The sequence below is a fragment of the Coloeus monedula genome (assembly GCF_965178545.1).
Source record: "Coloeus monedula genome assembly, chromosome: 2".
NCBI lineage: Eukaryota > Metazoa > Chordata > Aves > Passeriformes > Corvidae > Coloeus > Coloeus monedula.
The window spans coordinates 73,782,152-73,794,278 of record NC_138782.1 but is presented as its reverse complement, the minus strand read 5'-3'; the positions used below and the strand labels follow the sequence as shown (position 1 = coordinate 73,794,278).

The 12,127-nt window shown below is 42.7% G+C and overlaps 1 protein-coding gene across 1 annotated transcript; it reads right to left on the bottom strand.

Moving 5' to 3' along the window:
* On the bottom strand, positions 1 to 11,818 carry ZBTB24 (zinc finger and BTB domain containing 24). The gene is made up of 7 exons (XM_082303036.1): positions 11,729 to 11,818; positions 8,001 to 8,991; positions 7,409 to 7,576; positions 7,162 to 7,245; positions 6,371 to 6,454; positions 4,035 to 4,116; positions 1 to 3,146 (listed from the first exon to the last, which is right to left on the bottom strand). Exons 2-7 carry the CDS (start codon positions 8,962 to 8,964, stop codon positions 2,333 to 2,335), a joined length of 2,196 nt encoding a protein of 731 aa, XP_082159162.1. The 5' UTR covers positions 8,965 to 8,991; positions 11,729 to 11,818; the 3' UTR covers positions 1 to 2,332.
* Between the last annotated feature and the right edge of the window lie 309 nt (positions 11,819 to 12,127).

The window sequence follows — 12,127 nt, the reverse complement described above, 5'->3', positions numbered from 1 at the left end:
TTTAGCAGAAATGCATTCACTAGAAAGGAAGTAAATTGTGTCCAAAAAGCAACATTTGTGATACGAGAAGCCACGCCAGCTTCTTCCGTGCAAGCTACAGTATGTGCTGACAGCTTAAGCAACACAGGGTGCAGGATTAGTCATTGCCACGCTATTCACAGCAGCTCGCTTCCTCACTGGCAGTTTGCAGAAAAGCACAACAGAATTCCAAACACAAAACTTCAGATTTTTTAGTTTTAAGAAAGCACTGAGAAATCACTATGTGATAGTGTCTTGTGCGAAACTGCAGCAAGGAACTCAATGCTGCATAATGAACAAAACAAAGTTCAAAAAAGAAGGAAAGTATTGAATAGTTACTTTACTGATAGCCTCAGAATTTAGCTTGTAACCCATTTTGAAGCATTTCAGAATTTGTAAATATATGGCAGAGAATAAATTCAGTGCAAGTTCCTCCAAACTTATGACCAGTGCGGTCTGGCTGCACTGTAGAGTGTTTTAGATAACAGCAGAAGTTCTAGGATGAAACTGCCAGAATATTTACTCTAAGCTTATACAATTATTCAGCAAGATTGTCTAAGTGTTGTAACAGGCTTTACTGTATTTATTTATCTGCTCTTACAGCATCAAGACTTCAAGCTTCTCAGGCAGAACTGCAGAATACGCTGGTTTACTTTTGTGGCAGAAAGTATGCAAATTTTATTTCTCCATTCTGAGAGGAAAGGTGAAAAGCCTAAACAGCTTTGCTGTGGGATGGCTTGTTGCTTTTTGGATTTGGTCTTTTTTGCATTGATTTATTCCCACTGTCTACCCTTATCACAATGCATTTATATAAAAGTGATCCAGTACTTTGAAGGCATGGAGATACTTAGCCAAACTTCTGCAGCATGCAGTCAGGAGCAGGACAAGTAGTCCGGACTTGGAACAAGGGATATTATAAAAAAATGTGGATAATTCTGCTTTTAAATTCGCCGCATTTTCTAGATTTTTCATTTGTTATAACATAAAACATCAATGTAAATCACAAGTATGACATTTTAAAGCTGAAGTGACAACTGAGAACATTCTTTTAAGTAACAGTGGCATTTTATCTGGATTTTAACACACCAGTCTAACCATGCAAAGTGTTACCAGTAATCAAACCTGAAAATACTAAGCATGTATTTTGGCAAGGCATTTTATTATGATGTCAAATCTTTTTTGTTAGCAGTCTGTCATTGAAAACAATCTGTACACATCTAATTTAGTCAACAAAAATAGTTGTACAGCTTTAAGCGATGTGCCCCATTTGTGTAACTCATTTTGCTCTGAACTGATGCTTGTCATTGTTTAAATCCTCACATAAACAATTACCAGTTTTAACATATATTAAAGTAAGATTATGTTCTTCTCTCAAAAGTACAAAAAATAACACTTTAAATATACAGTGGCTCCTAAGCTTAGACAGAATCCTGTCAGGAAGAGAGTTTTGCACTTCAATAGACAGTGCCTTCAACAACAAGAGCTCTTCAAAGTGCTTGGCAGAGTGTGTGAACACTATCCCCACTTACTAGATGATGAAAAAAGGCACAGAGGTCAACTACCTCGCCCACAGTCACACAGAAAGTGAGTGGTAGAACTAACAGAGCAGAATTCGGGGGTTTCAGTTCTCCAGTGTAACCATCACATCTCATTGCCACTATTCAAGTGCAATCGCTTAAACATTTATGAGGAGCAAAACTTGTACAGCACACAGTAAACAGAAGGGAAGATTCAGGGCGGTTAAAGGCTGCGACAGTTTCAACCCAAACCAAAGGAATTTGGTAGTCAGTAACTCATAATGCACTTCAGGGAATGATTACATAGAGAATGATACATTAACCTGCAGAGAGAAAGCTCATTAAATGTAAGACATATGGTGTTAGCTTTGCAAAAAGTATTGGTTGTCTTAAGCTTGACAGTAGCTCAAGTATGTTAAGTTTGTCAGAGAAGTGGTTACTTCCTGTTCAGCAGATGTCCTAAACTTTGTTCTCCTACCAGCAAGGTGAACTTTTCTGGAGAGTCACACAGAAATGCAAATAAGGGCTAAATATCTCCTCAGTAGGCAGAGATGTGTATGAGGCACAAACACCCACATTAACTGCTCGTGAGGTATGGACTAAGTGGTAAAGAAATACCAATCCGGAAAAACAAAATAGTCTAAAATAAATATGGTTAAGAAAACTGAGTCACTCGTCTAAAATCACCAAGAAATGCATCTTTGGATAGCTTATGTTGCAAAAAAGAAGTGTGATGCAATGTAATCCCTGCTTGGATGAGAAGCATTCTCTGGCCTAGCCCTCTGCTGACAAGCATTTCAGAAAGCCTGTCCTTGGATAGGATGCTCATGAGATGACTCATTTACTGATAGAGGCTGCTGATGGGATTCAGAAACAGGTACACTTTGATTCTGTTCTTCCCTGACTTGATGGGAAGGAACTGTATCTTGGCTGGCGTGAGATTGCTGACTTGATTCCTGAGCCAGCTGCACGTGCTGAGCTGGATGTGAAGATCCCGCTAAGTGGATTTGTTCATTTTGTCCCTGATGAGCATGGAGATGTTCTAGTGCTTCCTTGGAAAGAGTGATGACATGCATTTGTTCAGGTTGGGCAGCCTCTATTTGGTTTGCAATCATATTGATACTTTGGATTTGTTCTGTCTGCTCCTGCTGAGCTGAAAGCAACAAGTTTTGCAGCTGCTGTGGTGGCTGCGCGAGCAGCGCGAGGTTCGCAGCCTGCTCTGTCGTCATGCTGGGGGCATTTTCTGCAGTCACAATACTGATGCCTTGATTGTGGCTGGGCATGAAGTTGATGTTGTGAACTGCATCCGTAACCAGCAGCTGAATTTCCTGCCCTCCGGAGGTGGCAAGTTGGTACTGCTGCAGCTGGAGAATGTTTCTCAGTTCTTCCGGATGAGCGTTGGTGCTCGGGGCAGCACTGGCTTCCTGAAACTGCTTTTCCTTGCTGTGAATTTTCAAATGAGACTTCAGGTTGTCCAGACGGGCAAACTGCAAACTACATTCTGGGCAGGAGAAAGGCTTTTTGCCTGTGTGTAAGATACAGTGTCTTCTCTTAGCACTGGAATCAGAGAAGGATTTTCCACATATACCACAAGAGTATGGCTTTTCTCCTCTGCAAAAGGAAAGAATTTGATCTCGTTAAAATATTCACTTTGACAATGCTGCTTTCTGAAACTTACTCTTTAATAAAATACTTAAATGATTACTTTGTTTTTCTAAATTTAAGTACTTAAAATGTAGTGGCATTAAAAACATCCTCTATTTGACCTCCTGATTATTTCTATTTGACTTCACAAACAGTACAATTAGTATATAGTCCAGAGCTACAGAGATAACTGCCTTCCTCTCATAAAACCAGAGGTACAAGCTCCGTGCTGCTAGGCCTTGACAAGAATGCAACAACTCTGCATAATTCTAAGCACTGACCATTTTAAGAACATTTATTAACAGTGCGGGCTTTAAAACAAAAAGAAGTGTCCAAATCCTAACTTGCTGCCTGCATCAAAAGGACAAGAAGCGTTACTGGAAATGTTTTCTTAGACAACAGTTTTCCAGTGATGTAAAATCTAACATGTCTTTACACAATGCATTGCACTGACAGGGGTAAAAGACAACTAATGCTATTACAGAGACAGGATGGCTCACAGGGTAACAGGACACTGCTCTGATGACCCTGATACACCATGGCTACTGTTCTGCTCTCAAACTTACAGTAAAATTTTCACAAAAATAATGCAGCAGTAAGTACATTGTCAGTGAACAGACACAAAACTCCAAAGAAGACTCTTACAATATCTTGGCACATGAGTATTTAGCATTTCAGTCCTTTCCACTACCAACTTTTTGCTTACATAGATTAAGCAAAAATGTTAAGTTTTTAACTATCATTCAAACTGCAAACAAGTCCTGACCATTCTATAATTGAACAAGCACTACATGCAGGTTATAAAATTAGAAGTTACATTTTTAAAGAATGTAATGAAAATAAGACATACTTTACCTGTGAATTCTAATGTGGGTTTGAAGTGAACTTTTAGCTGTAAATGATTTGCCACAAATCTCACAAGTGAAGGGCTTCTCACCTATCAAGAAGAAATGGGACTTCACTTTTTAAATAGCACTTTTCATCAATACATTAAAAACATTTTGTGTTTTACCATACACAGTATCAAGTGTGCACTGTTGGCTCCTCACGCTTCTGCCATGGGTCAGCACAGATATCCAAAACGGAATGAACTCACTAGTCAAAATGAGGGTATAACATTTTAAATGTACACCTCTAGCATTTCTCCCCTTTGAAGATGAAGAATTAGGTGATCCAAGCCCCCAAAGCAACAAAAAGCTGTACCTATGGCACAGATGTGGGTGTTCCACATGGAACAGAAATGCTTTGAAAAAGGCTGTCCCTGAACCCTGGCATTAATGCCAGGTTCACGTGCAGCACCATGCAGATGAGTAAGCCCAAACTTCCAAAGCTGGAAAATGAATCCATTGTCTTAACAACTTGCCTGGCTTTCTACAAAGCTCCATGACACTAGGCCTATCATATTCTGGGAACACCAGTTAGAAAAATAAAATGTAAGTTTGTTTGGGGATTTTTTGTTTATTTGTTGGGGATTTTTTTTAGTGCATTTGGAATTTTGATGTCTAATTGAGTAGAAGCAGAGAGGCCAAATTAAATGATAAGAAGGTTGACAAGAAGCAGATACTACCCAACCAAAGCAAATCCTAATTCACACCATAACAAATCCTTGTTGCATTGAGGTTCTTTAAGACACCAGACACAAGAATTCAGATCGCCACTGTGGTAATTCACACCATCAAAGCACATCAAACCCAGGGATTGGGCAGCAGCCAGTTTCCAAGGAAGCTTCACATTTAGCATAGAACTGCAATGCTTACCAGCCTTCGTGTGGCTTTGGAGGGCATGGATAAAGGATGAGAGAACAAGAAACATTTGTCAGAAGGGACCTCTGATCATCCAGTCCCAGCCTGCTACTGAAAACAGGAGTAACTTACCAAGTAGACTGTATTTTTATTACACAGTGTTACCAAACTGCTGCTGCTGCCAAAGGAGAACAGTTTTATCCATGTTAACACCTGTCCCCCACATGCCTTGGAATTTTACTTTGCTTTTGAGATGGGACAGATCAATTATTATTTCTACATAATTAATATTGGTATCTTGCCTGTCTTTTCTAGAAGTAAAATATATTGCAAGCCAGTTTCTGCTAAACTCAGCTTAGCTCATATATTTTTGCAACTTACCTTCTTAGTAAGTTTCCTCTTCTCATTTCCCAAACCAAACTCTTTCCCACTACATTTAGAGAGCTGTATCAGCTTCAGATACAAAACTCGTGTGTGTCAACACTGTGTTCTCCTCAATACAAAACCATGTAAGTATTACAAGCTAACACGATTCTGGATAACCAAAAACTCCCAGAAGCACAAGTTTTGACCTTAGCATATCCCAGAAAATTTAAAGCTGTGTTATTTTCACTGAGAAGAGGGAATGAACAATATAAAGTATACTCGAGACTGAGTAATGTATTACAATTGCAAGCAACATGTTTAAGAATAATTCAATTTTGTGAGGAAACAATTTTATGAGGAAACAATGTTTCTAGTTACAGTCAAAGACAAAATTATTCACATGTCACCTTATGAACTTACCCTTCAAAGGAAAGTATTTTACAAAGTTTATGCCTTGTTATTATGAGAGGATAGATCAACATTTTTATCTCTGTTATCCAGTGATTCATTACCAGCTTGCCCTCTAAATCTCTTAAAACACTCTCTGACACACTTGCATTAAGTCATCCCTCTCAGCCCATCTCCTCTCAACATCTGGTTTATGACTGCACAATAAAAAGATAAATGGAAATAATTATTTTTCTGGTCACAGCACTTTTCATAAGCACCCATCCCTCACAGAGGTGTCCAACTCATTTAGGAGACACACTTTCTGTTACTTGTCAGCTCACTGCGAGCCAGATACGTGCTGGATACAGCTCTCCCGACATTCCTGAATTCCCAGTCCAGGATTCTATCACAGGAAAGCTAACTGGCATTTTCTGAGCAGGTTTTATAAAACTGGGGAAAAAAGCCCTCTTCCTGTAACAGGCACTGCTTATGTGCTGCTGTAACACAAGCTCTTTTGTGCTCCTGCATTCTTGATGTCAAATCTCTTCGTTACCAACACAGGCATCATTACATACAAGTAGAGCAGAACTTCATTCCACAGAGACAAATGTAATTTGCCTAACATTGTTTTGTCCATGTAACTTCAAGAAAAAACAAACCACAAAGCCCACAAAACCCAAAGTACAACATTACCTGTATGTGTTCTTAGATGTTTCTTTAGCTGAGCTGCATCCATGAATTTGCGACGACACTGGTTACACTCCGGCAGTGAACGGCCTTGTCGCAATAACAAAAAAAGTGTCAGTGCATAAGTGATCCCCTCTATCTCTTCAGTGATCTTTGTTAAAGCACTTTCCTGTAAAATAACCACTTTGATATAATATAGAGATAAAACAAAAGGTGATTCACTGCCTCCTCACTATCTTAACTGTCACACTCCTATCTCTCAATTTAGTATTACCACAGGAAAAGAGGGGACTGACACCTGCTCCTGCCCAAAAACACCTTCTCTTAAAGCTTTGTAAATTCCGATTTTCTCCACCACGTCCTCTGTCTGTAGCTCCATCCTGTTCCAGAAGTGAGGAGGACACTTCCTAAAGCTTGTTTGCCATTACTAGTCCAAACTAGTAGACAACTACAATGCAATTTGCACACCAGGCAGCAGACACAACCATTTATACAATTCCCAGCTTCTATGTAGCATTGACAGCAGGGCTAAAATAATCACGTTGTATGTCAAATACAGTGTAACTAATTTTTAATCATCATAAGAGCTCTTCTCAATTAAATATTTTTCTACATATTCCATTTACTATACACCATGTTGTTTTTTTCACCCTATCCACTGTTACATCAAGATAGGACACATCAAGGTAGCAGAGACTAAATACATCACTGAGGAAGAACTTCCAGCCTAAGTCAATCTTTAGGAAGGCAAATCAGCATGGACTGTAAGCCAGGTCCTCAACCCAAACTTCTTATACCTGTGTGTACTCGATAGTGGCTCTTGAGCTGTCTCTTTTGGCTGAAGTACTTCCCACACTGATCACACGTAAAAGCCTTCTGCCCTGTAGAGAAAATCACTTATTAAAACATAAGCCACGTCCAAAACAAGTGTAAGGAAATAAATAAAATACACAAGCCAGCCCACACCAGACAGAGCAGAAGTACCTTTTTCTCAGAAAGGCAAATTCTTGGAGCAGAGTGCTACATTTGCCTTGAAGTATTTACCTGAATGTAGGCTCATGTGCTCCAGAAGGGAATGCTTTGTTGTCAGAGCCTTACTGCAGACAGTGCACGTGTACGGCCGTTCCCCAGTGTGCATCCGCTCATGGACTTGAAGAGAATGCTTCTGGGAAAAGCCTTTGCCACACTCACTGCACTTAAAAGGGCGCTCCCCTGAAAGCAAAAGATGGCATTTTTAGGCATAAATGCATCATTTCTCACTAGATATTCTAAGCTGATAGTGAGATGCACTGCAGTGTTGTAGCTACTGAAAAAGTTACTCTTGATTAGTGGTAAAGAGACAAGCTTCACACAGGAATAAAATAATTCTTTAGCTACTGTTACTATATAACTATTTTCTATATAATTCAGTGCTTAAACAGTGAAATTATTAATTACTGAAATCAAGGTGAGACATAGAAGTTCTGAGATCTGCTGACAAGAATAAAACAGCAAGCACAGAAGACACACTGTAATTTGGATCAGCATGCTATTTTGGATATTCTTGCTGTAGTCAACAACCACCAATTCAACAGTCACTTGCATTTGGCAACATCACTAAACCCTAACCCAAAAGCAGCAGCCTCTGAAGGCCTACCTGTATGACTTCGCTGGTGAATAGCCAAGAAGTGATTATACTTAAATACTTTGCCACAGTCTTTACAGCGAGCTTCAGAACCTGCACGTTTTCTTTTTCCATCAGTTCTCTTTGCCAGTCCTTTCTCATCCTCATCCCCAAGAAGTTTATAATCTTTTAGTTTGATTGATCTCCTTATTCTACGTTTGCTGTAACGGCTCTGAGTGCCCTGTATTCCTTCAGATTTGGGATCATAATTTTCATCTTTCTCAGCTGACAGATCAACAGCAGCCTCAGAGCCACAAGCAGGTTCAGTTTCTTCTCCATCTTTTCTCACTGAAGCCTGTTCACTGGCAACTGTTTCTTCTAATTCAGTGTCTTTTTTCATAAAATTTTGCTTATTTTGCACGGAGTTGTTCTCTCTCAGCTGCCCATCTTCGGCAGAATTTGCTCCTGATTCTTCTTCTTCTTGGACGACCTTGATTTTCCTTGGTCGCCCCCGTTTTCGCTTCGGTGGATCATTGTTTTTCCTGTCACTTGCAACAGAGGCTCCACTGTCAGCTGGAGCTGGCAATGCACTACCTGGGCTGCGGCTTTCCAGGTAGTCTGTGCAGGCCCATACCAAGTCAGTCACTTTCAGCAGCTGTGCAGTAGCCAGGATTTGTTCTGTGCTTTTCTCACTGGCACAGAGACAACCAGTGTAGATAAATTCTAGCAGAACTCCAAAGGTGTCTGCAACCATTCCCTCCAACATGTAGATTGACTGCCCTATTTCACCCTCATTTACAAACATCATTGAGAAGTATTCGCTGCTAGCAGCCAGCAAAGCTTTATGGGCTCTGAATTGCACATTCTCCACTATCAGAGTAATGTCACAAAGAAAATCCTTTTTCCTTTGTTCCTCAAAATTAGCCAAAATGGTATCTTTGTGAGCTTTGGAGTGGATGATGACCAGTTTCTCAGAAGGATCAGTTGTTCTTTCCATTTTAATGATGAATATTAAAGGAGGTGCCTAGAAAAACAGAATAGCTTTAGTAAAGAATTATTTTAACAGTCAGCATTATAAGACACCATGTATCATTTGTTATACCAGTAACAGAGTTCAAGAGTTTCTGAAGCAATTCTGAATCCTCCGAACTTCTGAAAAATCAACACTACTGCTGACAGAGAATTTCTTCAAGAAGTATTTTTAAAGCCTATGAAATGGTTACAGATAATTTCTTAGATCAGAATAACTGTCTACCCTTTTTTCATCTCTGATGTACTGTGAACTCTGCATTATCTAAAAAAATTGCTACCCTGTCTTCTGAAACTAAAACAATCAGACAAAAAGAACTCCTTATTCACAGCTCCAGTACAGCAGTGGATTTGCATGGCAAGGTTTTGGTAGTGGGGCAGCTACAGGGGTGGCTTCTGTGAGAAGCTGCCAGAAGCTGCCCCCATGTCCTACAGAGCTGACACCAGCCGGCTCCAAGACAGACCCACCACTGGCCAAGGCTGAGCCCATCAGCCAATGGTGGTAGTACCGCTGGGATAACAGATTTAAGAAGGGGAAAAGAAACCTGCACAACTGCACCTGGAGAGAGGAGTGAGAATACATGGGAACAGCAGCCCTGCAGACACCAAGGTCAGTGGAGAAGGAGGGGAGGAGGTGCTCCAGGTGCCAGAGCAGAGACTCCCCTGCAGCTCCTGGTGCAGACCATGGTGAGGCAGCTGTGCCCCTGGAGCCCACGGAGGCCCACGGTGGAGCACAGATGCACCTGCAGCCCTGGAGGACCCCACACCAGAGCAGGTGGATGATGCCCAAAAGAGGCTGGGAGCCTGTGGGAAGCCTGTGCTGGGGCAGGCTCCTGGCAGGACCTATGGCCTCATGGAGAAAGGAGCCCACACTGAAATGGGTCTGCTGGCAGGACTTGTGACCCCAGGGAGGACCCACACTGGAGCAGACTGGTCCTGAAGGACTGCACCTGTAGAAGGGATCCAAGCTGGAACATTTTGTGAAGAACTGCAGCCCATGGGAAGGGCTCAGGCTACAGGAGTTCATGGAGGAAGGACTGTCTCCTGTGGAAGTGACCCCACACTGGAGCAGGTGAAGAGTGACAGGAATCAAAGAAGCATCCAAGACAATGTGCCATGAACTGACTGCAGCCCCCATTCTCCATCCTGCACTGCTGGGAGGAGGAGGTAGAGAAAACTGGGACTAAAGCTGAGCCTGGAAAGCAGGGAGAGGTGGGGTGAGCTGTTTGAAGATTCAGGTTTATTTCTCACTATCCAACAGTTATCTCATGGGTAAAAAGTAATTTCCTCAAGTCAAGTCTGTTTTGCCTCGGCTGGAAACTGCTGAATGATCTCTCTCTGTCCTTATCTCAACCCATGAGCTTTTACTATATTCTCTGTCCCCTGTCCACCTGAGGAAGGGAGTGATGGAGTGGCTCTGGTGGGCACCTGGTGTCCAGCCAGCATCAACCCACCACACTGGAAACAAAAAGGTCAACTGCAGTTTGATCAGTGCAGATTATTCAGGGACAAGGCTAGGAAATTTTGTAATAAATGACAAAACTTCACTGATATCAATGTGGCAGGACTTCATGACTTCTTTTATCACCATCTATCCTTCTGAAAATGTCTCTTTTGTAACATTTTACCTTACTAACCTTCAGCCTAAGAAGGTAGGCAATACAAACAGAAAAACAGCAGTGTTTTGAAGGGTTCTGTCTAATATAGGGTTCATTAAGGTATCTATTAATGATCAATTTGACTTGCTAAGCTTCTTCAATAGTAAATTTGGAAAAATTAATAACAAACAGAAAAAAAATCCAGCAATTTCAGAAGAATCCACCAAATATTATGGAAGTGAAATGTCCAAAATGTCCCATTTACAACTGAGCCAAAGATAAAACAGATTAGCTACCTGTTATCCTATTTTATACAAGTGTCATACTAAACACATATAAATTAGCATGTTTGTATTTAGTTACTGCAACAGCTTCAATCACCTGAACAAATGTTCCATGAAACAACAGATACTACCTACAGATGACACCTAAATGCTACTGAGGTGGTGAAAAAGGGATTCTTTAGCCCTCATCATCTACCAAATAGTTCACGACAGGGACAAATTGTTTTATTTGGGAGCTTTAATTTCGGGAGCATGTGAGCCTGATGTTTGTTGCTGCAGCACCTTAAAGCACAGCTGCAGGTGTGATCCAATCTGCCTTATCGTGCATTACAAGAATTCCTGAAAAGCTGCTGTCAACTCTGCCTGCAGGCATCCCCTAGGATCCACACGTGTTAAGGACAAGACAGTGGGTATTTTGTGAGCTCTGATCATAGAAAGGACTTCGGTGTTTAACCAGGAGCTCACAGCATAACTATTTTGACTGCAAAATCCACAACAGCCGCCTTCCCTAAAAAAACCTCACCATTATAGAGCGAGGCAGTACTCAAGCAGGAGGCCCCACGCTGCCGGCCGTGCGTTCGGATACACACTCCGGTCCAGCCGTGGAAGGGCTCAGGAGCTGCCGAGGGGGGCAGCGCACGGCCCGGGGCTGGGCCGCGACACGGGCACGGCCAAGGGCACCGCGCGGGTCGCCGCCCCCCGCGCACCGTGTGAGCCCCGAGCTCGGTTCGGGCCGCCCCTCGGGGAAGGCCGCTCGTCTCTCGCGGGGCAGGGAGGGGGCGCTGCCCCACGAGAGCCGCGGGCCCGGGTGCCCCGGCCTGGCTGCCGCCCGCCCTGCCCCAGCACTCACCGCTCACCGCCGGCCCCGCTACGCCGCCGCTGCACTTCCGGGCGGGGGCTCGCGCCGCGCCTGCGCTGCCGCAATGAGCGCCACACGGGCGGGACTTGGAGCCACGGAATCATAGAACGTCCTGGGCTGGAAGGGATCCCTTTCTAGCTCCCGGCCCACCCCAGGACAGCTCCCAAAATCACACCATGTTGCCAAACGCTTCTCTTAACTCTCTCAGGCTGGTGCTGTGACCACTTCCCTGGAGAGCCTGTTCTAGTGCCCAACCACCCTCTGGGTGAGGAACCTTTTCCTAATACCTAAACTAATCCTCCCCTGACACAACTTAAGGCATTCCCTTGGGTCCTCTCACTGGTCTCCACATGGAAGAGATCAGTGCCTGCCCCTCCTCTTCCCCTCACG

What these genes read in the sequence shown, in the direction of transcription:
- ZBTB24 (XM_082303036.1), bottom strand. Translation starts at nt 8,964, where the DNA reads ATGGAAAGAACAACTGATCCTTCTGAGAAACTGGTCATCATCCACTCC. An exon ending in TCACCAGCGAAGTCATACAG is followed by an intron (nt 7,577 to 8,000) that starts GTAGGCCTTCAG and finishes TTTTGCTTTCAG; the next exon opens with GGGAGCGCCCTTTTAAGTGC. An exon ending in GCACATGAGCCTACATTCAG is followed by an intron (nt 7,246 to 7,408) that starts GTAAATACTTCA and finishes TTTTCTCTACAG; the next exon opens with GGCAGAAGGCTTTTACGTGT.